This window comes from Amblyomma americanum, chromosome 8 (assembly GCF_052857255.1).
Source record: "Amblyomma americanum isolate KBUSLIRL-KWMA chromosome 8, ASM5285725v1, whole genome shotgun sequence".
Classification (NCBI taxonomy): Eukaryota; Metazoa; Arthropoda; class Arachnida; order Ixodida; family Ixodidae; genus Amblyomma; species Amblyomma americanum.
In genome coordinates this window covers 138,485,393-138,512,132 of record NC_135504.1, presented here as the reverse complement: position 1 = coordinate 138,512,132, position 26,740 = coordinate 138,485,393, and the positions used below count along the sequence as shown (strand labels likewise).

The 26,740-nt window shown below is 46.3% G+C and overlaps 1 protein-coding gene across 1 annotated transcript in view; it reads left to right on the top strand.

Annotated features, from left to right (window-relative positions):
- The window catches only part of LOC144102087 (uncharacterized), a 129,137-nt gene extending 108,961 nt beyond the window's left edge, over positions 1-20,176 (top strand). Inside the window, exon 3 of the mRNA XM_077635369.1 lies at positions 19,678-20,176. Within this exon, the coding sequence (XP_077491495.1) occupies positions 19,678-19,981 (304 nt within the window). The 3' untranslated portion in view covers positions 19,982-20,176. The remainder of the gene's footprint in view (positions 1-19,677) is intronic.
- Positions 20,177-26,740: the final 6,564 nt, after the last annotated feature.

The window sequence follows — 26,740 nt, the reverse complement described above, 5'->3', positions numbered from 1 at the left end:
CGTTACAAGCAGAGTGAGGATAAAATGCATTTAAAGGTCCAAAAACGCTATTAAAAGCAGAATGACAATTAAAATACATTAAAAGAGCGAAAAAGGCGATTAAAACAGAAGGAAAAACTGCCAAAAGGGACAATAAGACCTAAAGGTTTAATACAGAACCCATCCAATAAAACATCGAGGTTAGGTTAGACTACGTAATTACTCCAACGAAACCAGGCACAAATATTTCTATTCCCGTTTTGTTTGAGCTACCGATGGTGTGCTCACACAATCCTCTCCTAGCTTTAGAATGTGTGCGGCATCTATAATTTCATATGTGGGTTGATGTGCATTCTTCGCGATGACCGTGCATTCATGGAACAACGGCTCACAGGATCGGGACGGGCATTTTAGACAGCGGACTCCCAGGTTTCTCTTTACAGTGTTGTAAGGATTATTGGAATGCTCCCTAGGACGCTTATTGAGGCAACGCCTGGTTTGACACACGTAAACCTTGCCACAGCTGAAAGCAGTTTTATAAACCACACCAACTTCGCAAGGAACGAAAGGTGTTTGGGTTTGACTGGGCAGGTTGGCCCTCGCAACGCTGGGGCATTCACTCTGCGACAAGCTTGGATAGCTTGTCGGGCACCGAGATCGCAGTACGGACATCTGCTTTTTGCCGTATTTTTTTTTTTGCTTGTGAGAAAGGCTGTGTAGGTAAGGCACCACAGCAACCTTGTGTTGGTGGTCGGGGCCCGCACTCCCTTCTCTTCCTTTCAGTTTCATTAAGAGGGAGCCAGCTGCTGTGATCAGCAGGTGCTCGGGTTAGCCAGCTTTTACCAGCCGGTGAGTTTGCTCTTTGAAGCTTTGGCCCAAAGAGTGTGGACAGGTTTTCTTATGGGCATTTGTGAAGCATAGGCTCACGGCGGTTCGTACCACCAACAAAGGTGGTTTTCTGCCCTCGATAGCTTTAAGTTAAGAAAGTGTAAAGATCCACTCTCAGGTAACTCACAAGTCAGATCAAGGGGCGAGAGGCACTGTTCTAAGGAAGAAAGCACATCTGAAAGGTCACTAGGAAAAGTACTTTCGTTTCTGGCCAAAAGGATTAGGTAGTCGCCGACGAATCTTAAGATCTTAACAGCAGCTGACGAAGCAAGTTGCGCTTCTAGCAGCCGGTCGTTACGGGCGAGGAAAATAACGGTTAGGATTGGAGCAATGAAGGAGCCGATGCACACTCCGCTTTTTTTGAATAAAAGTAGTATCACCCCATGAAACAAAAGTAGAGTTAAGGTAAACTGTCAAAAGTTCTAGGAAGCCGGCCACAGAGATACCATTAAAATTCTGAATGGAGAGGGATCTGAACGAGTCAATACAACTTTCAATGCACAAAAGAAGCTTGTCATGTGGAGGAGAGTAATAAAGGTCCTTAGTATCGACTGTAAAGGCATGAGAGCCCCACTTTCATCTGCTAGAATTTCAAGAACTTTTCTGGAATATTTCAAAAGGAAAGGATAATCAAATGCCAAAACGTTTGAGTTAGGTTTGAAGGAACAGCCTAAGGGATTTATGCCAAGTGCTTTTATCAGTGGCGATTACCCGCAATGGGCAGTCAACTTTATGCGTCTTTGCTGCGAAAAATACATCCAAGCTTTTCTTATCTGCTTCATATATACTTGCAACAAGTTTGTCAAGAGATTGTCACTTGGAAATTTGCTTAGTCTTAGATTTTACCCTGGAAAGAGAAACCTTTTCACGCCAAACGAAAACAGACGCTAACGCTTCAGCTGCTTTTTTACCAAAGAAATCTTTAGGTAGGACAAGAAAGCCGTCCTCTTTGTCCGCAACTAAAACCGAAAAATCATGTCTTCTTAGAAGTGAAGCGACATAATTAATGGGTCCAGTAGCACAACAAAACATGATCGCCTTCAGACAAGCAGCTAGAGAACTCAGAGTCCGGCGCACGATTTGCCACTTGCCTCACCATGCCTAGAAGTTCTGTGGGCACCTTCCTCGGTTCAACGGCATATCTCGGGCCCAGGCTGAGAACGCAGGTAACTTTGTCTGGCAGCACCACGTTTCCAGCGTGTCCACGTTGTTGTAGAAGCTGTTTCGCTGAGTTGGCTCAAAGATCGCAGAACTCGTACTGCCATAGGGCTTCTGCAGTTCTGCCAGCAAGTGCTGAAAGCTCACGCCACTTCATCTTCGTTCTTGGGGAGGTGTCAAGGCGGTGAAGCTGCAGGTACAGAGTTTCGTGGTAGAAACGAGCTTGTGGTTGCCACTCAGTCCGAAGGATCTTCATGATTCTTGTTCCATGGGGAAGGGATGTTTGAAAACCTCCCAGGAGGGCTTTGACCCAGTCAGGAAGTATCTGGAGACGAATACATTAAGCTAAAGTGCGAGCACGGCAAACAGCAGCATCCAAGAGGGCACCAAAGCGTGAAGGGTCAGCAGAGAAACACATAAAAGAGCCCGAGTAACTAGAAACGTAACTTGCATCTCTTGACAAACTTCTTGCAAGCATAAATGCAGCAGATAAGAATACCCTGGATTTATTTTTCGCAGCAAAGACGCATAAAGTTGACTGCCCATTGCGGGTAGTCGTCACTGAGAAAAGCGCTTGGCATTCCTTAAAACCAAGCTCCAGGTTTCGACAATAGATGATCCTTTCCGTTTGAAAGATTCCAGAAAAGTTGCTGAATTTATAGCAGCTGAAAGTGGCGCTCTCATGCCTTTTCGGGTGATATTAAGGACCTTTATTACTTTCTTCCACATCACAAGCTTCTTTTGCGCGTTAAAAGTTGTATTGACTCGTTCGGATCCGTCTCCTTTCAGAATTCTATTCGTATCTCTGTTGCCAGCTTCCTAGAACTTTTGACAGTTTAACCTTAACCCTACTTTTTGTTTCATTCGGTTACAGTACTTTTACACAAAAAAGCGGAGTGTGCATCGGCTCCTGCATTGCTCCAATCATATGCGAGATTTTCCTCGCCCATCATGACCGTCTGCTAGAAGTGCAGCTTTCGTCGTCAGGTGCTGTTAGGGTCTTGAGATTCGTCGACGACTACCTAATCCTTTTGGCCAGTAACGAAAGTACTTTTCCAAATGCCGTTTGGGATCTGTTTTCTTCCTTTGAGCAGTGCGTCGCGCCCCTTGTTCTGACCCATGAGTTACCTGAGAGTGGATCTTTACGCTTTCTTGACTGAAGGCTACCGAGGGCAGAAAACCACTTTTGTTGGTGGTACGAACCATCGTGAGCCTATGCTTCAGAACTGTACTTATGAAATCCTGTCCACACTATATGGGCCAAAGCTTCAAAGAGCAAACTCATCGGCTGGTAAAAGCTGGCTAACCCGAGCACCTGCTCATCTCAGCAGCTGGCTGCCTCTTAAAGGTACTGAAAGGAAGAGAAGGCAGTGCTGGCTCCAACCACCAACACAAGGTTGCTGTGGTGCCTTACCTGCACAACGTTTCTCACAGGCTCAAAAAAATACGGGCAAAAAGCAAGTGTCCGTGTTGTGTTCTCGGCACCCGATGCTATCCAAGCTTGTCGCAGAGTGAATGCTCCAGCGTTGCGAGGGCCAACCTGCCCAGTCAAACCCAAACACCTTTCGTTCCTTGCGAAGTTGGTGTGGTTTATAAAACTGCTTTCAGCTGTGGCAAGGTTTACGTGTGTCAAACCAGGCGTTGCCTCAATAAGCGTCGTATGGAGCATTCCGATAATGTTTACAGCGCTGTAAAGAGAAACCTGGGAGTCCACTATCTAAAATGCCCCTCCCGTTCCTGTGAGCCTTTTTTCCGTGAATGCGCTGTCATCGCGAAGAATGCACATCAACTCACATGTGAAATTACAGAAGCCGCCCACATTCTGAACCAAGGAGATTGTGTGAGCACACCATCGATAGCTCTAACAAAACGGGAATTAGAATATTTGAGCCAGGTTTCGTTGGAGTAATTACGTAGTCTTATCCTAACCTCGGCGTTTTATTGGATGGGTTCTGAATTAAACCTTTAGGTCTAATTAGCTTTTGGCACCGGTTTTTCCTTCTGTTTTAGTTGACGCGAAATTCTAGAGCTATACCATATCGTTAAACAAGCAGTTCAACGTGTAAGTGACACGACGGTTAGTCTATTAGATAAAGAAATTATATTTTTGAACTCCTTAACGTAACGTGTCTCACAAAGATTACGTTTCTGATGAGCGTCTGTGATGCTGCAATCTACCTTTTCTTGTAAATCTGTCATGTGTGCGCAAGCGTGGTTTGATACTGAAGGGTATAAATGCGAATTGTAGTCTTCTCAGCCCCGCGAAAACTGGCCAGTTTCTGCAAAGAAGAAGGTCGCGAGTAGGCACGGTGTCGATGTGGTCTTCTCAGCCCCGCGAAAACTGGCCAATTTGTGTAGAAGAATTGACGATAGGAAGAGTTAAATTTCACAGTGCCCGATCAATCATGAATTCAAATACGTGACCTGTGGCATCCAGATAGTGTACAGCATACATTTATCCTGCGGGAATATGTTCATTGGGCAGACTGGCCGCTGTCTTAACACCCGGCTCAGGGAACATGAAAGGTCGCTTTCCACCGACGACGGGGCGAATTTCCCTAAACTTTGCAGGAAGCACAAATGCTCTCCGCTCTTCAAGAAGGCGTCAGTTTTTGGACGCAGTAAAACGAAGAATCAACGCGAAATTCCAGAGGCATACCATATTGTTAAACAAGCAGTTCGATTTGTAAGTAACACGACGGTTTGTGTATTAGATAAAGAAATTAGATTTCTGAACTCCTTAACGTAACGTATCGCACAATGATTGCGGTCCTGATAGGTGCCTGTGATGCTGCAATCTACGTTTTCTTGTAAATATGTCATGTGCGCGCAAGCGTGGATTGATACTGTAGGGTATAAATGTAAAATGTAGTCTTCTCAGCCCCGCGAAAACTGGCCTGTTTGTGCAGAAGAATTGGCGATAGGAAGAGTAAAAATTCACAGTTCACAGTCATTCATGAATTCAAATACGTTACCTGTGCCACCCAGATAGTGTACTGCATACCCTTATCCTGCGGGAATATGTACATTGTGCAGAGTGACCGCTGTCCTAACACTCGGCTCAGAGAACATGAAAGGTTGCTTTCAACAGATGACGGGGCGAATTTGCCTAAACATTGCTGGAAGCACAAATGCACTCCGCTCTTTAAGCAGGCGTCGATTTTTGGAGGCGGTAAAACTAAGATTCAACGCGTAATACTAGAGGCATACCATATCGTTAAACAAGCAGTTCGACGTGTAAGTGGCACGCCGGTTAGTCTATTAGATAAAGAAATTAAATCTTTGAACTCCTTAACGGAACGTGTCTCACAATGATTGCGTTTCTGATGAGTGTCTGTGATGCTGCAATCTACCTTGTAAATCTGTCATGTGTGCGCAAGCGTGGCTTGATGCGTAAAGATATAAATGTGACCGTTTCTGAAATAAATGCTGTCGATAGTCCAGCGTTGTCCTGTGTTTCTGTTCATTGTGTCCGTCTTTTGCGCTGGTTTTCTTTCTGCAAGAAAAAATAGCTTTGCAAAGTGGGACAAGCTCGAAACTGAAGAACCTCACAAGCCGAGAGGAAATATCAAGGCTTTCTTAATCATTGCAGAATGAAATTTATGATGTAGGTAGTACATGTAGGTGCGCTTTGCAAGAATTTTGGACTCCAGATGCACGAAATAACTTGGAAAATTCCGCATTTTTTACCCATGTGAAGCTCTTTTGGATCAGCAGCCGCCGTGCCTGCATGCCCGATGCGCTGTCGATGAGGTCGCCTACTGGTGGCAGGTACAGTGGCCTCCTTGCAGCGGCCGTGGTGGTAGTGCTGCCCAGGCTGCTATTATGCAGGCTGCCTTCTCTGGCTTATTTATTTATTGGATATACCTGCAGCGCCCGAAGGCATTATTGCAGGGGGGATGAGGATACATAACAGAAGAATAGGCCAGAAAAAAAAGAGGGAGAAAAAAAAAGCAATGCAACAAGGCATGACACAGCAAGTACAAAATGAATGAAATATGAAACAACAAAAAGACATGACGAAAAAAAGCCAACTGACCAAATGATGCTGGACCAACAAGAACGAAGACCGCGTGATTAAAAAAGCCAAAAGAAAGCCAACTGCGCACTCATACATCCGACAGTAACGCGCGGAACATAGACTCGGAACGGCACTCAACAATTTCATGGGGCAGGCGATTCCAGTCATGAATGCTAGATGGGAAAAATGCGTTTTGATAAGTGTTAGTTTTGCATTTAATTTCTCTAATCTTCCACCCATGGTCAAGCCTGTTTGACCTGAAATGCGGTGGAAGCAAATAATTTTCTTTATCTATTTTTATTTTTCGGTGAAAGATTCTGTACAGCATTTCTAACCGGGAGTTGGTACGGCGTTTCCGTAACAGCTCCCATCCCAGCGTTAGTTTAATGTTAGTAACACTGCTGTTAAAATCATAATTACTTGAGACAAACCGAGCGGCAAAGTTCTGAATACGCTCAAGCATGTCTGTTAAATTTAAAGTAGGGGGGTGCCAAACAACACAAGCATACTCCAATATTGGCCGAATATAGGTGAAATATAGAAGCTCTTTAACTTTTAGTGGTGCCATTTTAAAATTTCTTCTTAGAAAATATAGCATGCCATAAGCTTTAGCAGAAACGTGCTCGACGTGCTCATTCCAGGTGAGATTAGACGAAAAGTAAACGCCGAGGTATTTATAGTGAGTAACTCTAGAAAGTCGGGTAGAATCTAGTTTGTATTCAGCCAAGAAAGGGTGATGCTTGCGCGTGAAAGAAATAAACTGACATTTTATTGGGTTCAGAAACATCTGCCACTTCAAACACCATTGCTGTATGCGGTCCAAGTTGCACTGCAAATGACAATAATCTGAAGAACTGTTAATAACATGGTAGATAACACAATCGTCAGCATATAAACGTATTTTACAGGTCATATATTTAGAAATGTCATTAATATAAACTAGAAACAGCAGAGGTCCTAAAACAGACCCCTGCGGTACCACCGAAGTACAGGAACATAATCAGACTGGGACCCATTAATCAATACACGTTGTTTGCGTCCCTGCAGGTAACATTGAAGCCAGCTTAGAAGGGAAGTTGGAATCTTGATCAAAGATAATTTATACAGTAGCAAATCATGAGGTACCAAATCAAACGCTTTCTTGAAATCTAAAAAAATGCAATCCGTTTGTAGACCCTTGTCAAATGATGAAAAAATATCATGGCTAAATTCTAAGAGCTGCGTCGTACACGAGTAACCTGATCTGAAACGATGCTGAGCTTGAGTGAAAAATTCATTTTGTTCCAAATGCTTCAGCAACGCGCTATATATTATGTGTTCAAGCGCTTTGCAACTAATACTTGTAAGCGAAATCGGCCTGTAATTAGCAACTATGTTTTTAGGACCACCCTTATGAATGGGCACCACGTTAGCGTTTTTCCATTACTGGGGTATTATTCCTGTATCTAACGATTTCGAGTATAGAATAACTAAGTAATGAGCAATGATTTCAGCACAGACCTTCAAGACATTACCGGGAACATCTTCGGGCCCGCTTGCCGAAGACACCTTTATGTTATTCAGCAGGTTTAACACACCGTTGTATGTAATTGTTAGCTCAGGCATTGTCTCTTGCACATGGGCATCCATGACTGGCATTTCATGATCCGAGTTCGCTGCGAAAACAGACTTAAAATAATCATTGAAACAGCATGCCTTATCAAAATCATCAGTTATAGGTTCAGCGCCGTTATTCAGTGCCGGAATATCGACTGATTCACGGCCATTAACTTTAAGAAATTTCCACAGTTCTTTTGGATTACTCTGAATTTTAGCACCTAACTCCTTCATGTATCTTTTTTTCGCAGCTTTATTTTTAACTTTTATGTCTGTTCCAAGAGCACGTACCTTTTCAAGAACTTTTGCGTCCCGGTATTTTTTGTACGTGTTTAGGAGACGACGCTTTTTCTTAATCAATAGTTTAGTTTCCTGAGTTACCCACGGCTTGTCCTTGCGCCGCTTAGCTGATATGTTTTTGAAAGGAACATATTTGTCAATGAGCACATCAAGCTTCTGCTTAAATATGTCCCACAGCGCAGCAGCATCGAAATGCTGGCTCATGGATATGAAGTCTTGTAAATAGTTGGCAAGCTCGCTAGATAGTGATGAGTAATCGCCTCTATCATAGAAGAAAATTTTCCTGGGGTGCCTGTGTGGCACTGAAGGCTGGGTCATTGGCACGTGTGCAACGACACAGTCGTGGCCACTGATACCTGGGATAATATAACTATCGCGCACAAGTGAATCTCGGTTAGAAAAAAGCAAATCTAGAACAGACGAGGAACCATGGCATGACCTGGTTGGCTCCTTAACAAACTGATACAGGTCCAACAGGATAGATAAGCGGGCGAGTTGGTGATACATAATGCAAAAAAACAGCGCGAACAACAGGAACAGCGCTTGTTCCTGTGTATTCTTCGTCTAGTCCCCGTTTGTTCGCGCTGTTTTTTTGCATTATGATACAGGTCGTTTGCAATAATGAGGTTGCGGAAATCAACATACAGCTTTGACAGGTTGGTAAGGACTGGTTTATTGTCAGCCCATGTAACTTCAGGCATATTGAAATTACCTCCAATGATGTAATCGTTGTGCATCTTACTTATGAATTCAGAAAGGGATACAAATACATCTGGATTAGCCCGCATAGGAGAACGATAGAGACAGCCAAGCGTAAGCAGCTGCCCGTTCTCTAAATGTAGATTCCGCCAAACAGATTCTTCGCAGCCATTAAGTTCCGGCAGAGCAGAACAGCGAAGACTCGAGTGAATGAGCAGGAAAACGCCACCTCCACGTGAGTGTCGATCGCAACGGTAAGCTTCAAAATCTGCTGGAAAGACTTCGGAGCTGTGAATCGAATCGTCCAGCCAGGATTCAGTACCCATGACTACATGCGGTTGGACTGAGGAAATAAGCGTGGCAAAATCATCAGTTTTATTCTTTATGCTACGGCAGTTCACCACAAGTATAGTAAGATCAGATATGGACTGAATCCCGGCAAGACCGCAGTGAATGAGGCGCTGGAACCCATTGCGCAGCTGCCTGGCCTTTTGTTAAGGTTTATGCTCAATAACCTGGTCTTGAAGTGGGTTATAAACGAACCACTTTTTGTTGATAAGCACTTTGTCATAACGAAGTTTGAAAGTAACTTTCTTGGCATGAGCATAGCTTACAAGCTTAGCTCGAGCCACCCGCACCGCCCGGGTGAAATCTTCGCGGATCGCGAAGTCTGTGTCTTTCAATTTATTTCCGCAAGACAAAATGCGTTCCTTGTCTTTAAAGTTGCAGAACCGAATGACTATCGGGCGGTTTTTACCGTCTTGGAACTGGCCAATACGATGCGCACGTTCAATACTTTCTGAATGAACGGGCTCACCCAACTGGTTTAGACAGAAGGCACGAGCCTTCTCTTCAGATTCACTCCATGTCTCTGTAGCCGAGTCAGCCAAACCCAGAAGAACCAGGTTATTTATTCTTGATCTGTTGTTTGCATCATCAAGCGATGTCTTAAACTCGGCCAAATTCCGCGCTAGATCATCAATGGCTTGTGGTTGAGCAGATACGCAAGCAGCCTCATTACGTTTTATGACTTCCATATCATTTTCGAGAGCTGAAACACTACCCAGAAGACCATCCAGAGATGTATTCATGGCATTTTGGTTCTCTCTTATTGCCTGCAGTTCTTGAAGGAAATTAGTTTGGCCCAGTTCTAAGCGCTTAACAACTGCAAAGATCCCAGCGATAGTGGCAGTATCGGTGGTTACACCCAGTGTACTCGATGTACTGTTTGCGGAATCAGGGCCAGGATTGCTTTCAACGTCCCCGGAGAGCATCAGTAAAAACTGACTCAAACCGAACAATACACAATCTATAATGGCATGGCACACTCGCACGAGACGAAACAGGTCGCTGGGGCACGACACCGCAATAACACAGCGATTCGAACTCCGGTAACAAGAGGCAGGGCACAAATAACTAACCTGGGCGAAAAAGACGTGTAAACGCATGGCCGCAACGATGTCGTGCCCCGGGAGCCTCGCACTGAGTGGCCGCTTAAGTAGCCGTTCCACAGAAGTACCGCCCATTGGTTGTTGCCAGATGAGCTGTTGCGTCGGAGTCAAGCCTGGATGCATACACGGATAAGCTTCAAAGCCACGATGCGGTCGCTCCAGAGCACTGCTGTCCGCCTTGTTGAATGACACAGAAGTAGATTCATGCCTTGCGGCATTCCACGGTAGGTCAGGATCCTCTGATGTAGCACCCAGCAGTGACAGAGTCAGAACCTAGGCGAAAAAGACGTGTAAACGCATGGCCGCAACGATGTCGTGCCCCGGGAGCCTCGCACTGAGTGGCCGCTTAAGTAGCCGTTCCACAGAAGTACCGCCCATTGGTTGTTGCCAGATGAGCTGTTGCGTCGGAGTCAAGCCTGGATGCATACACGGATAAGCTTCAAAGCCACGATGCGGTCGCTCCAGAGCACTGCTGTCCGCCTTGTTGAATGACACAGAAGTAGATTCATGCCTTGCGGCATTCCACGGTAGGTCAGGATCCTCTGATGTAGCACCCAGCAGTGACATGTCAGAACCTGGGCGAAAAAGACGTGTAAACGCATGGCCGCAACGATGTCGTGCCCAGCACGACATGCCCAGCACGACACTATGCTTCAGCACCATGTCCAGGCAAGGGAAGCGGCGCTTCCACACTCCAAATGCCCTTTCGACACTGTTCCTCGTCTTGATGTGGGCTTTCTGGTACCTGTGTGAATAAATGAATATTACGCACTGCCCTGTACGGTTGTACCTCGTTAAAATGGACACTTTAGTTAGCAAGGAAAAGTGCTGATAAAGCTAGTCATCTAATATAATGAGTCTGAAATAAAAATAATAAAAAATATTGATGATTATGAACTGCTTCTATGCAAAAGGACGGGCAATGAAGTAAAAATACGCCAATCTTGGAAGGTGATCACAATTACCTTTAAAATTATGCAGCGCAGGCATAAGCTTGTGAGACGAGCCTGGGCAGGTACAGTGACGCGCCTAGGCAGGTACAGTACTTCATCATAAGATGAGAAATCTCCTACTACATGTTCACACTCCAAACAAATACTCGCAACTCCTTATGCTGACAGCTGTTGATTATGGTTAGCGCGCGCGCGCGCGCACACACACACACACACACACACACACACACACGCGCACACGCGCACACGCACACACACACACACACACACACACACACACACACACACACACACACACACACACACACACACACACACACACACACACACACACACACACACACACACACACACACACACACACACACACACACACACACACACACACACACACACACACACACACACACACACACACACACGTTTGGTCAAAGCTTGTGCCATGCAATGCCACTGCCAACTTACCTTCCCTCCGGTGTGTTTGCTGGGCCAGTGTCTGTAAGCGGCGTCATCACGAATGGCTGGCACCCATATCCAGCGTCTCCCAGCAGCACACCAGACACCCGGATTTCCTCTTACATTACGCCCGCGTGGGAATCATAAAAAATTCGGCTGTCGTGCACTGAACCTGTCCAGCTGGCAGCGACATCGAAGAACTGAAGTTGTGGTGCAGTGATAGCCTGTATCGAAACAGCAATATACTAATCAGCATAACTGGGGCGGCATACGGCGCCTATTATTTCCTGGGCTCGGGATTAACTACCCCTGCAGTGCGGACGCTGTTGACACGGTATTGTTTTATTAGGAAAATCCAGACCACTTGTGAAAACCAATTTCCAGGGCCACAAGCAAAAAAAAAGACAAACGCATTACAGCGCTTGAGCGGAAGTATGAATGGTTAAAAAAGCTACATTCTCAAGCAGTGACTGTGTTTCAAAGAAAAAGCTGGACCTCGAGCGCAGCACTATAATATCGTGCTCAGTATAAGCTGCAGTGCGCTAGCGCTTGACTGGTCGCTCGCGCGGTGTAGGGGTAGCTCATAATGAGCGCGATAGTACACAGTGACATATTTCGCAATATTTCGTCCACCAGCGCACAAGACAAGCAAGACTACGGTTGCACATTCGTGGCGACACGAAAAAAAGGGACAGCAAGCGCATTGCAAGAAAAAGCTGCAGATGTTCATTGCTTACGTGCACGTTTGATAGAGATATATCCCTTGCGGTTACGGAACACTTGTGTGTTTTCACCAACAGAAATTTTAATTTTTTTAAGACTGCACGCTGTGACTCCCGGAAACTCTAGCTCGTAAAAGTCGCGCATCACTCTGGCAAACTGGGGCGCTTGGGGGAAGTGGACGAGCATCGGGCGCAGGTGTCTGGCTATTAACACAGTCATTTTGCCAACTGCGCGGCACACTGTTGACTGCGGAATGCGCACCAGGTCTCCTGCCACTGCCTAGAAAGTTCCAGCTGCTTAAAACCACAGTGCCATAAGTAGCTGCTGCATGGGAGGCACAGGCTGTCCCCTGTTGTCGGCGCACTCTCGCACAGGCAGCATGGAGAGCAGCTTCCGCACGGCGATCTCTGACAATCTGTACCGGGCGAGGAACTTGTCTTCACTGTCACTTCCATGGTGTTGCCCCGATCGCGAAAGGCCGGTCGCGGAAGTTTCGGCAACGGATGTGCCTCCGAAAAATCTACATCCATTCGTAGCACGCGAATTCGAAGGAAGAAATCCTGCGCGCGAAGTCTCTCCGGCGGACTGCCGTTTTGGAAAGAACGCAGAAAGTCGTCTTGGTGAAAAAACAGCGCACAAGCAGACACAGACAGAAAGAAGGGGACAAGCGCTGAACTAGCAACTGAGGTTTTATTGAGAAGCATGACGAAATATATACAGCACAGCATACAGCATTCAAAAAACATATAAACAGCACATAAAAGGCGGATAAGAAGCCAGCATCCAAAATCATCGCTTAACGTTGCATATCCAAGAATTCCATCTCTTTTGTTGAAAGAAGGATAGACGGGGTGCTGACACATGAGTCCTCCGCTTTTGCTATCGCCCTAGCCTCGATAATTTCCCTTGTTATTGTGCACTTGTTTCGTGCCAGGATTTTGCAGCCGTGAAGGTCGGGTATGCAGGCAGGTTTATGATTGCAACGGTGACAGTGCTTAGCCAGAAAACCTGATGAAGCAATGGATCTTACATTGTTGTTATGCTCCAGTAATCTTTCGTTAAGACACCGACCGGTCTGGCCGATGTATCTGCTTCCACACGGTAACTTAATTTCATAAACAACACCCTGATCACATGCAACAAAAGGATTCAGGTGGTTGATTTTGCATCCAGGACGAGGCTTTTTCATTGGATTTGTCGCTTTACACAGTGACAACGAAAGATTACTGGAGCATAACAACAATGTAAGATCCATTGCTTCATCAGGTTTTCTGGCTAAGCACTGTCACCGTTGCAATCATAAACCTGCCTGCATACCCGACCTTCACGGCTGCAAAATCCTGGCACGAAACAAGTGCACAATAACAAGGGAAATTATCGAGGCTAGGGCGATAGCAAAAGCGGAGGACTCATGTGTCAGCACCCCGTCTATCCTTCTTTCAACAAAAGAGATGGAATTCTTGGATATGCAACGTTAAGCGATGATTTTGGATGCTGGCTTCTTATCCGCCTTTTATGTGCTGTTTATATGTTTTTTGAATGCTGTATGCTGTGCTGTATATATTTCGCCATGCTTCTCAATAAAACCTCAGTTGCTAGTTCAGCGCTTGTCCCCTTCTTTCTGTCTGTGTCTGCTTGTGCCCTGTTTTTTCACCAAGATGCAAAACCAACTAGCCCATTCAGCTGCTTTACTGGCAGAAAGTCGGCGAGGTCGGTTCCAAGCCACCCCGGACGCAGACTTGAAATTTGGCCGCCTTCGATCAAGCCAAGTAAGAGCGAAGGTCGCCTTCCAAGCCGAGTAAGATTTATGACACATGATGAAACCGTCTTCAGAACAGCGCAAGTCAAGTACGAACCAAGTTACATTTCTGCATTGGGGGTTAGCCGTGGGGTGGCAAGGTCCGGTATCAGGGAGCGTCGGGCTGTGATTGCTCATCGCGGGTCTGATGGGGTGTTGCGGATACGGGCGAGTTTTTGCCTCGCGTCTTCGGGGCCGCCGTGGCCGCGTTCTACGCGTCAGACATCCGCCTATGCTCGCTTGCCGACCACTTTTCTGGCCGACCTCTCTCACGACCGCACACATCGAAATCTCCAGACCAACTGCCTAGCTCGCAGTTTTCCCACCGCCGCTTTCTCGTTGGAAACAAACAAGGAAGCAAACAAAGAAACAAACAAACAAAAACCTCTGCAGGCGCCGCGTGCAAACGAGATGCAGTTTTTGGAAGAAAAAAGCACGATAAAATGATGAAAGACCACGGCAGCAGCTGCGGTTATAACGAGGGGTGTCTTTGGAGGTCTTCTATCCGCGCAGGGAGGAGGGCAAAGTTATCGCCGCCGCGCCGCCACATGTTTGTGAAAAACAGGCGCTTTTGCTACCTCTGCCGCAAAAGTAAACGACGGACAGAGCAGGCACAAACTTTGTAACACAAACCTAACGAAAAGAACGATATCCTCAATAACATGCACACAGCAAACGCACAAATGTCGTGCATGCCCAAACCCTCTTGCGGGGCATACAAACGCAGATGAAAGGCGCGCACTTCACAGTCACGAGCGCCCACCACCTCGCCTAATAATCAGTTTTCACACAGGGCTTGCAGGATAGCGCAGTGCCAAAAAGCTTCACGCCGCGCACTGCCACACCTAACGTATTGTTATGCAGCAGAGCAAGGGCCAAAGGACGAGACAAGTGCACAGATACGGCGCCCTGTCTGTGCACTTGTCTTGTCCTTTGTCCCCTGCGCTGCTGTATAACAATGTTACACCAACTTGCCCAAGCTTCTACAGTATCTACACCTAACGCAATCACGTCCCAGTCCATAAAAGCAGTTTGACACTGCACATTAGGTCTCAAGAGTCCAACACTGAAGCGCTACAACACACAAACATCTTGCGCTGCATGACCTTACAAAACACTGGAAAAAATCTAGAAAATACAAACAAAATGAAAAAGGAATGAATACCTGGGCGGTGAAGAGCTTTCCTAGATTGTGATTGTCTAGGTTCCGGCAAACGTAATCACTGCCGGCCCGGTGCCTTCCTTTTCTACGGCCGTACCACTAGGCGCGGAATCTTCAGCACAGAAACTTACTCTCCCCCACCTCGATGTTAAGGCAGTCGGTGCGAGAGATCCTTCAAGCGTCGTACCAACGTTTAACCTCGGCACAAAAAAAGTTCTCACCGTTTGAGCATTCCACTATTTTGGTAGCTGCAAATCAGGTGCCCTATATCCCCCAGCCTGATAAGAAGCAGCTGCGGATGTTTCTCCCTCCCTTTCTAGCTCGCAGTTTTCCCGTCTCCGCTCACTGTGTTGCGTCCTCGCTCCGTCCTGTGTTAGCGTTGTTCCCAACATTACCGTCGCCGCGTTCTCGGGAGAAGCAAGCAAGCAAACAAACAAGCAAACAAGCAAGCGAACAAACAAACAAACAAACAAACAAAACCTCTTCAGGCGCCGCGGACAAACGAGATGCTGACTTTGAAAGGAAGAAAAACACGAAGAAATGATGAAAGAACACGGCAGAGAAAGCCACGGTCCTAACGTGCGGCGCCTGCGAAGGTCCCGAAGGGTTCCGGGCATTCAACCCGCATGTCCCCGCTCCCATCACGTGCAAGCTCTTGCAACCCGGTAGTAGGAGGGGACGGAGTGGCCTTGACTCTCTCGCCCACGTCGCGAGGGGTAAACGAGGCGCCTTTGCTACCTCTGCCGCAAAAGTAATAGGTGGGCAAAAGTGATAGAGAATTCGAGGTTAATAATAATAATAATTGGTTTTGGGGGAAAGGAAATGGCGCAGTATCTGTCTCATGTATCGTTGGACACCTGAACCGGGCCGCAAGGGAAGGGATAAAGGAGGGAGTGAAAGAAGAAAGGAAGAAAGAGGTGCCGTAGTGGAGGGCTCCGGAATAATTTCGACCACACGGGGATCTTTAACGTGCACTGACATCGCACAGCACACGGGTGCCTTAGCGTTTTGCCTCCATAAAAACGCAGCCGCCGCGGTCGGGTTCGAACCCGGGAACTCCGGATCAGTAGTGGAGCACCCTAACCACTGAGCCTCCGCGGCGGGTCGAGGTTATTCAGGAATTCGAGTCTATGAAGGTTCTCGTGATGACGTTATAACCGCTGAAATTTCAGATGTCCGCTGCTGGCCTGCATGCTGCGGTGCGTCCTCCGATGCCGCCAATACTTCGTGAGGTTCACCATCGATTGCGTTGTTTTTCTTCCGTCAAACAACCATTTTTTCGCTGGAAATGTAGCGCCGTCTTACGTGACGTCATTATCAGGGCCCGTTTCTGAGCACTGCACAGAAGCCTGAACGCCGACGCCGCTTTATTCAGCGAGTGTGCCGACGTCATGTCCCGACATGACCAACATGTTGCAGTGCGGGACCGAGCAGGGGCCCAGGGACCCAGCAGGGTTTAAAACTCACTTGCAGCAATAAAGTTTGTCTGTCTCTCGATCTGCGGTGGATCAGTGGTTAGCGCGCTCGGCTACTCCTGGGTCCGAAACTAGTCGCGGCGGCCGCATTTCAGTTGAAGCGAAACGGAAAAGGCGCCCGTGTGCTGTTCGATGTCAGTGTACGTTAAGGATGCGTAGGCGGTCGAAGTTATTCCGGAGCCCTCCACTACGGCACCTCTTCCTCTCTTCTTTCACTCGCACCTTCCTTCCTTTCTTCTCTTATGGCGCAGCTGGGGTCTCCAACGACATGTGACACAATTGCAGCACCCTTTCCTTTCCTAAAAAAACAATTTTCATTTTTTAATTGGTTTTTGGGGAAAGGAAATGGCGCAGTATCTGTCTCATATATCATTGGACACCTGAACCGCGCCGTAAGGGAAGGGATAAAGGAGGGAGTGAAAGAAGGAAGGAAGAAGAGGCGCCGTAGTGGAGGGCTCCGGAATAATTTCGACCACCTGGGGATCTTTAACGTGCACTGACATCGCACAGCACACGGGCGCCTTAGCGTTTTTCCTCCATAAAAACGCAGCCGCCGCGGTTGGGTTCGAACCCGGGAACTCCGGATCAGTAGTCGAGCGCCCTGATCCGGAGCATTTCCAGCATTTCAAGTGCTAGCGCAAAACAATATCACAGGCTATAGCTGCAAGTTTCACGAATTCGGCTCTCTTAAGCTCTTGAATTCTCACACCTCTTCAGTTGCTTTCTAAAACTATTTACGTGATATGAATGCGAAAGTATTAATTTTTTATTGTAGCGGGAGCTACACTGGGCTACCAGTCGAGCATTTTGCGGTACATGGGAGAGGGCAGTTGTGCGCATGCGCCGTTACCGTGCCAACCGGAGAGGATCAAAATGCGGCGTGCGCTTCGCCATCGGCGCGGCCGCGCTCCCTCTGCACCGTCATAGCCGAGCGTGACGTCATGCGGATGAGCAGTTGTGCTCATGCGCCGGTATTATGATAACCAGAGAGACCCCAGAGTAAGACGAAAAGTGCGAAAAAAGCACACGAACGCAAAGGCGAAGACCACTGACATGTGGCCGTTTTTACGTCGGTCAGAGTGGACGATGCGTGAACGAGCGTTACCGATAACATGCCAACCATGTGAAACAAATGCGGGAAGCTTTGACAGTTCACTGTGAATATGAGGGTGGCGGCCATTGTGCTCCGGATTTCCCACAATCAGTAATTGTCGACCGGCATCATTCGCAAATCAAAAGGAAGATTTTGGAGGCGCTAGAGATTGATAGGACGGGCAGTGGTTGCGTAAGCATGCCATCAATCGCCCATTCAAAAAAGGAGATGATGTATGTGAGCGGGTATGAGTGACATGACTTTTTGTATGCTGCTGCCATTGTTAGTTTTGACTTCCCCCATTTCATGTGTCTATATATATTTCGATGTTTGTAATAAACGTCAGTTGGAAGTTAGCGCTTGTTCTTCGCCTTTCTTTGCGTCCGTGTGTTTTTTTTTTCGCGCTTTTCGTCTTACAATGCATTGCCAACTATCCCGCACCCACACCTTACTAAGACCCCAGAGCTGCGCCTTGTTCTTCGTCGCCGCCTCGCCGCACGTCGCTCAATCACCCGAACCCCGCGTCGCATATGCGCAGGATTGCGTATAATAGGCGGAGAAGTAGTGGGCGTCTGTATCACAAGGTTTGACATGCATGCTGAGAAGGAGAGTCGAGCCACTGCTAAACGGGGGCGTAGAGAAGAAAAGATAAACTCTTCCGGTCCTGAGGTTGCCACCTGGCACTTGGCTTGAACTAAATAACGCTGGAGTCTGTGTGTACGCGAAAGAAGGTATCACCGCTGTCTGATATCTCCCCTCGATTGCGGTGAATAATGCTGAAGCCTGCATTGTACGGCTTCTGGAAAGCGGCATTATCACCCAAGGAGTCTACCTGGCACCGGCACATCTGTCAGGCAGACGATTGATGTGGTTGCGACGTGTATACCAGCCCACGGCCCGGTTCCACAGTTGTGCGTGACATTGGGCGATTTCCACAGGAAACAGGACTCTCTTAGTGTATGAAAGAAAAGTTAGATTTTAGTTTAGCTTCGCACCCTCACGTCTGAACTACACAATGGGTAACTGCTATGGAGCTTGTGTACTAAAGAGGCTCTACCAAATCGAAATAGTGTACCGAAAAAATTGAGACCACTGCATGCTACTTCACAGATCATCGGGCAGTCTTCGTCTCTGTCAAGCAAAATGAATAAAAGATGTGTATACCTAATGTCTCTCATTGCTAAACATACAGTGACCACAGCAAGCCCACCAGGGAAACGTACATTTCGCTACGTGTATCCTGGCATAGCCGAGCTAAGTCACTGCCAATTTTTTATTTTTTATTCCCATATATTCGTAAGGCAACGAATGCACTAGGTTCACCTTGACGCGCCAAAAAGCAATGCGGTTTCGTGGCCTGTCGGTTGCGTGCTGGCCTCGCAAACTTCAGGTCCATTTTTTAATTCCCTGCACCTTCTGAAGAAAATTGTTGCTTTTCTGGTGACGTCATTGAGAGTTTCCTGGACCACATTTCGTGGACACCGACAACGCCGCCAGGTTTCGTTGCCAACGGGCCACATAACTGTGGCCCGCTGTGCATAATTGTGCCTTAATAATTTTGTTGCAGCTGAATTTGACATTACGCTGCGGTAATCGTCATGTAACATTTTTTCTGATCAAAGATGCACCATCTTTCCTCCTAGCAGCTCTCCTGCTTTGTTCAACTTTCGGAAAGGCACAGATTCAAAGTGTATCAAACTGTGCATGAGACATGGTTCCACCTTCGTTTCATTTTTATGCGCTCCTTAAGTTCAGGCGCTTATACCATTTCAAGTCCTGGCCTTCATTGAAGCAACAGCTGTAGATTTTGAACTATTTCAAGTTTAGAGCGCAGCAATTTTGCCAGTGTAGAGATCGCGCATATTCGCTCACAGCACATAACGCTGACTTTGGATTCCGACAGCCTTGCTCTTTCGGCGTGACAGGGAGTGTGCAAAGTCTCTGGAGCTGATCGGCCGACATCCTGCGCTCCTGAGGAAGGTGGTCGAAGTGGCGTCTGTGAGCCAGCCGGACGCTGCCGTCCTCCTGCGGGAAGGTTTGAAAAGCTTGGAGGGCCTCCACGAATTCATGCGCCTGACCGGCGTCGTCAAGGAGCGAGTCGTGTGCGAATCAAAGGTGGAGCGGCGCTTGCAGCTGGACGACCTCGACGAGCAGTGCTGGAGCAAAGTCAGGCGTTACCTGACCTTCGGGGATATCAAAGACTCTGTCATTGCAGTCTCGGACCGCTAAAAGTTAAAGCGTGAAGCTCAGGCACGAGTGTTGATTATATTGGAGCTCATCTACACAACGGTGCCAGTTACGGTCAATGTTAACAATATCTGAGCTTCGTGCAAGGGGATTGATGACTGAATAAGCAGACAAAAAAAATTGTAACCTATCTCTTTGTCAAGACTAGGTGAAATCATTAAATGCAATGAAGGGAAAGCGTGGCACGTTCCAGGACGGCGACATCCCTAAGACTTCGAGTGACCCGCACCCTTCGTCTCCCTTGATGTGTAGAACGGCAGGGCTCCTACCCGGCAGTCGTGCGGTGGCGTTCATTCACACAGAGAACGAAGGCCTTAAGCCACGGTCTGTTACGCGGCGTTGTCTTTTATTTTATTGGCACACCTCCCCTGTTCTTCGGTTAGAGGAAATTTGGGGCACGCGTGACCATAACATTGACGGCGCGAATCCCCTGTTACCATTTCGCCGGAACGCGAGTCGACCCGGCGCCACAGCTAGCGAAAGGTGTGCAGAGGGAACATGGAGAAGGGTACCTACCATTCGGACGGAAAGTTCCGGAAGTGCGCGTCATGTTTACCCTGAGGTTCGGCTTCAGTTCGCCGTCCGGATCAAGGTATGTTCGGGTTCATGTTCACCGGAAATGTAAGACGAATTTTTTTTAGTTCTCCATGAACTGGAGACAAAAGCATTTCATGACCCTAAGTTTTATTCGAGTGACAGTTGTAGCTAAGGCGTGATATGAGGTGTAGACAAACGGTGTTCAATCGAATGTTTGAGATATGCTTTTTAAAATTGGTTTTAAGATGGGGTTTTGGACGTGATGCCGATACGTGTTTCTGAGGAAAGCTTTTACTAAGAATGCTTCTTTGCGTGTTGTATTATACATGAATAACGAGTGAGGTCTTGAAATTTTTGTAATATGAAAATGTCGGGGTCTTTATGTCGCTCGCGTCGTTGAGACGCACGTTTCTGAACCAATAGTTTCTGAAGAAAGCGGCTTGGCTCTCGGGAACGTTAGTCGGATTGCTGCGTTAGTGCTTGTTTTTCTATCGCCACGCCACTCTGCCGGTTCTCCTGTAGCCGTCTCGATCGTCATTGCCGGTTGCCAGACGACGCGTGGGCACTCCGTGTCCTGCGCATATCTTGGGAAACAGCGAGCGATGGGCCTTGATCCCCGCTGCACACGCCGCAGGGCGATTTACCCGCCGCAGTAGCCTAGTAGTTATCGCACTCGGCTGCTGAGCCTTATTAAGCGGTTTTAATCCTTTCCGCCACGGGGAGGTGCGACATAGCCGTCATTGCAGGAAAGACAGCACCGTAATTCTGCTGTTTTCTAGCTATCTACAAGAGCCTCACATGCCCAGCTTTCAGGGACATCTACTACTTGCGCCATCTACCGGCAGTGGCAGCGACAGGGAGCGTAACTGAATGAGAAGGGGTACAAAAAAAAATCTTAAAACGTGAACAAAAGCACCTACAAAAAATGCTTCGGGGATTTGTGTAATATACACTTAGCTGAGGAATGTGCCGAGGTTTCAGTCCTGTGCTATTAATACACGAGCTTCCCAGCGCGTTTGAATATTATACGATGCCGCCTACGGGAGGGGGCCAAAGTTTTGGCATGTTTCCAGACTTTAAAACTGTATAGCACCGCAACACGGATAGATATCGGAAATACTTCCCGGTTTTAGGTACCCAAATATATGGTGTTTAAAATGGTGTGCAACGATCTGGCATAGCTTTGATCAAGAAGCTTCCTGAGGCCTTTTAATTGAAACCTGATATTGCCTAAAATATGAAAGATGGCGCCGGGTAGCGAGCTACGCTGCAGAAATGGATCGGACTGCTGAAGTTGCGTCCATTTCGACGCTTAACTTTTTATCGGGTGACTTTTGCCTTGCAGACAAGAACACATGTCAGAGCTCCAACCCACTGTCTCGACCGGAGCTTTAAATAAAGAAGGTTATTGTTACGATGACCATGCATTAACGCAGCTACATAAAGTATTCGCGGCTATTCATATATGCTTGTCGTGGAGCAACTTTGCAAATTGTCAGCCCTTTGCTATTATCTAAAAATTTATTGGGGCGTGTGATCATGATATATTGGGGTATGAGAGCTAGCTCGCCTTAATTTTAGTTATTCTTGTTACTTTTAAAGAACATAGCGGCATTCAAACGGCCGACATCAAAAAGTATTCGCGTATATAAATGTTTAAGTTTATTCTTTTAATACTTATTTAAGAAAACTTGATATACCTTTACTTAGAAACATTCTGAAGCTGTTCAGCTGTTGTCGGGCAGAACACAGAATTTGGAGTCTAGAAGCAAATAGCGTCTAGATAGACGGTCAGGTTGTTACTGTCACGTTCACCTATAATGCTTTCAAATTAGTGACTCTAGCGTTGTCCGAATATGGTAACTCGAGTTTGCACTTAGACTTCTAACATGGGTTCAGAACCTTTTGTTTTGGTCAACTAATTTTAATAAATGTGCTCGTTTCTATAGAAAATATATTAGTATGAATGTATGAATGAAAAATTTCACGCATGATCACTATTCATACTTTTATTGCTGCAGCTATTGGCGACTTTTTTTTGCTGTTCTTTCATTCTGACTTCTGTAATATGCATGCATGATGTATTTCCGGGATCCATCCTGTGTAACACAACTGAAAAAATGAGGCTTCGCTTTTGAGGTACGAATCTTCGCTTTTAAAGATACCGCCAACTTTTTTCCATTTTTGCAAACAAATTGGTGAATTTAATTGTATCCACTTCTGTGCTACGAAAAAGCGCTTTTACATGGACGTCATCAAGGAAGCAGTTCATAACGGTATATATAAATGGTAAATATGGTGGCTGTCGCAATTTGCGACGCTGTCAGCCGCTACGATGCCAGTCGCTGCTACGCTGCCAGTCGCTGCTACGCTGCTTCGTCAGCCGATTGTCATGATATCGCAGTTAATTCTCCCGCACCTCCCAGTGTGACATCGCAAGGGGCCGCCAGGTGCAAGAGGGTTAATCACGGATTAACAGGGTTAGAAGCGATGTCATACCAATCGTCTGAAGCGACTGTCTTGAGAGCCTCCTTTGAAGAACGTTTGCATCTGTCCTTTGAGGATGGGCTGTAATCATTTTAAGCAATAAATTTTTCTATTTCTCCAGTATAATAGATGAGTTGCGTTATCGCAAGCAGCTTGCTTTTAAGATTCATCTTCTTCAAAATGCTATGAAAAGGTGTAAAAAATTGACCGCCAATAGCAAGATCAAAGGATGTGAAGGGGTATAAATTAGAGGGGGAAGAAAAATAAAAAACAGCTAAGTGTTCTGCCCACGCCAGTACAAATACTACATTGAGACTATTAAAAGAATGAAAACTAGAAGTGCCCCCGTTAGGACGGCCAATAAAAATCAAGAGAAACACCCCCACAAATACATTTAAAGAGAGAGAGAGAGGCGGGGGGGGGGGTGGCAAAGTCTTGCACCGGGTGCCGGGTGATGTAAGGCCGGCTCAGGACCCAGCCGCTATGCCCACATTTCAGCCTACGCGAAATGCAACAACGCTCCGGCTGTTTACCCCCGGGGGGTTGAATTAGTTCGAAGCGCTCCAGTGCGCTGTCCCTCATAGCCCGTAATGGAACGAATTTGTATTATTTCATTGTAGCTTTTCTCAGTTCCCGGGTTACTCTGCCCGCAGCAGCTTTGATTTCTGTGGTCACGTGAAAAACTAATTATACTGCACTGAACAATACTATCGCTTACTTTGGAAGTAGCAGCGTTTTGTAAATCGAACAAAATACAATTGTAATAGAGAGGTAGAGCGCAACAAAAATAACCAGACGCTAAAAAGGAATGTATACCAATAAAATAAGTCACGGATTGCCTTCTATGTTACAAAGGTAATGAGAATATCAAATGGGCGGGGATGTCATTATAGCAGGCGGGGATGTCATTATAGCCCGTAGCGGAAAGCACAATGTCAGCAAATTACCATGAATGAAGGGGAAGCCTTCGTAACGATAACACTCATGGGAAGTGATCTGTTACGTTTAGAGTAATATTCGAAGCACTGGAGGTTATATTTCTTTTCTCCTTTGCACCTTTGGGGAGGAAATCGAGCAAATGTAATAGGTCTATTTTTATGGCGTCGCTGTCAATAAACTTGCACTTGTCACACTATCTGATAGTTGGTGCGGAAGGGGTTATAACTTCCCCGCAAAAAGGCAAGGACAAGGGTTATAGTGCCGACATAAAATATTTTATTATACACTTTTTATACAACATTTGGAAACAAAATGTGTACAGTCAGAATCACATAGCGTCATTACCTTGTGTTCATGTTACATGTACAAACAGAACGATGCACTCCAAACGTAACGAATATGAATATAACTAAACACACTTCACAGCAACATGGCATACAAAAGAATCAATACTTTGCGAAAAGAATAAAGAACAAGGCAAACTTTTAATCGGTTGCCAAACAAAATGAGTCAGCAAAGAAGGACATACAAATGAACATAAATGATGGCATTGAATGTGCGTAGTACTGCTGTCGTCACTTTTCTCGAGCCTGTTTGTGCGCATTGTGCACTTGATGCCAGTATCATATGGTCTACGCCCGATACACCCAATCAGTTTTCTTAAATTCGCTGCAAAATTTTTTCCTGCTGCCCCGCAGAACTTAAAGACACGTGTGTGCATGTTCATTTTCAAAGCACCCTCCCCCCCCCCACCCCAAGTACTTTTTCTAGCTATACTGATTGCGTTTTAAATCGGTTATCCATGGTTTGTTTACATAAAACAATTTTCTTACGCAAAAGACAAGCCAAAAGATCATTTCAAAAGTGACAACGGCAATACCTACAAAACACACATATCACATTTATATTACACCAAAAAATTGCTCAGGGCATATATGGCGGATAGACAGTCACATAATACAAATACATTATTTTTAGTAGGCGCCGAACACTCCTTTAGGGGCAGGTTACATAAGGAATCAGGAACAGTACTCTTCATCTTCAAGCAGTGATGCACTTTCTAAACTAGAGGTACAACACAGCACTATAAATATAGGAGGAAACACGCAAAACTAAAAGGCACATCTCACCATATAACTGTTATCTCCTCCTATGGCTACAATCATTGCTTTTCTCTTTCTTTCCTTACAAGGTTGCGAAGTTTTTCTATTGATTTGACTTTCGTCGACATTCCCATAGCCCGAAGCTCCGTGCGCAATTCTCCTGCATCCATGCCGTCCACATTTTGTAGACAGTCCTTCGCTCATTTTTTCTTCTGCACAGCGTAGCCTCTTCGCCCGTGTCTTTTGAATAAGTCCCTCAAACCAATACTCTTGGTCCCGCTTTTTATATGCACGGCTTAGACTGATATTCTCACACACTTCAAGCCTTTTCGCCAGCTTGAGAGCGTCAGCGGCTGCATTCCACTTGCTAGACTTCCCATGGTGTAGATGCTTTAGCACCCCGTTTTTTTTCGCTAACCCTTGGCTTGAAAACCAACCAAGGCACTTGAACCTTTCGTACTTTGCGGAAGCATGGTGCATGAGAATATTAATGTACGGCGTAACTCTATCGCCATCGTAGCGTTAGTAACCTTTGGCTCCTAATTCTAAGAACGTGTGAAATAATTCTGAGGTTTCTCTTTCTATGCTGCGACCTTCAAGATCATTTTCCAGGTGCTACAAAATTTTCCGCATAAGCTTCCAAAGGAGCAAAGTTATTTTCTCTGAGGGTGCAATTTCCCGGCCAGTTTTTCAGGCAAAGCCTTCAGCAGGCGCTCACAATCGCCCCCGATACCGACGTGAATGTTTTTCCCTTGTTTCCTTCATTGGCTTCCCAGACGTGAAATTGAATCCCACAGGTATTTATGGCGTCAACGATGTCATGAACGTGTATGGTAATACAACGTGGGTTGCGGACTTTTTCACGGTAATGTCTGTCTTCTGCTTCTGAAAGCAAGCCATCTACAAGGCGGTTAACTATTCCTAACTTCATGTGGAATACATCAGGAATTATTAAATCAGAGTCGAAGTTAAACAATGGCACGTTTTTCATCCCGTTCACCTCTGCGCAGCAATCAGCTTTCATGTTCTCAAGAGTGCGGATCAAAGGAGGCTCATTAAAGCTCCTGTTACTTGAGAGAACTGAGCACCTTGTCTGTGGGTTTGCTCGACAAAATGGACAAGGATAGTGTGATGCAGCAGACTGCAGAAACTGAACAACAAGCAAAAATTTCAAATCTGACCTAGAGAGATGCGAATCGGAATCTCGTGGTCCCCTACAGATATGCTACCCCTTCGTGCGGCAACATTAATTTCTTTTATCAAATCCCGAAAAGCCTCTCTTATTTCAAAATAACCCTCTGAGATCTCCGCCACACCGAGAAGGCGATGAAGGTTAAGGCTTTGTAGCTGCCACGTTTTGCAAATGACGAATGATAATGTTGTCCAGGTCGTGCGCCTACTCACAACGCAGCCATCCCCCTCTATTTTTACAAGGAGTGCCTCGGTGGAGATCTCTGTCACAATTATGCCTACATCTTTAGCTTGCTCTTGCGCAGCTAACGCCAAGTCTTCCTCAAATGAAACCTGAGCGCCAGGGGAGGTACCTGGTGTCTTGAAGACAGTTATCCTGCTATCTAGGTGCTCTCTGGAAGAATTTATTAGCCTTATGGTAGGCAGATTAGGGACGCTCGCGGAGAGGTGCTCCCAGAAAACGTTACTGACAAAATGTACGTCC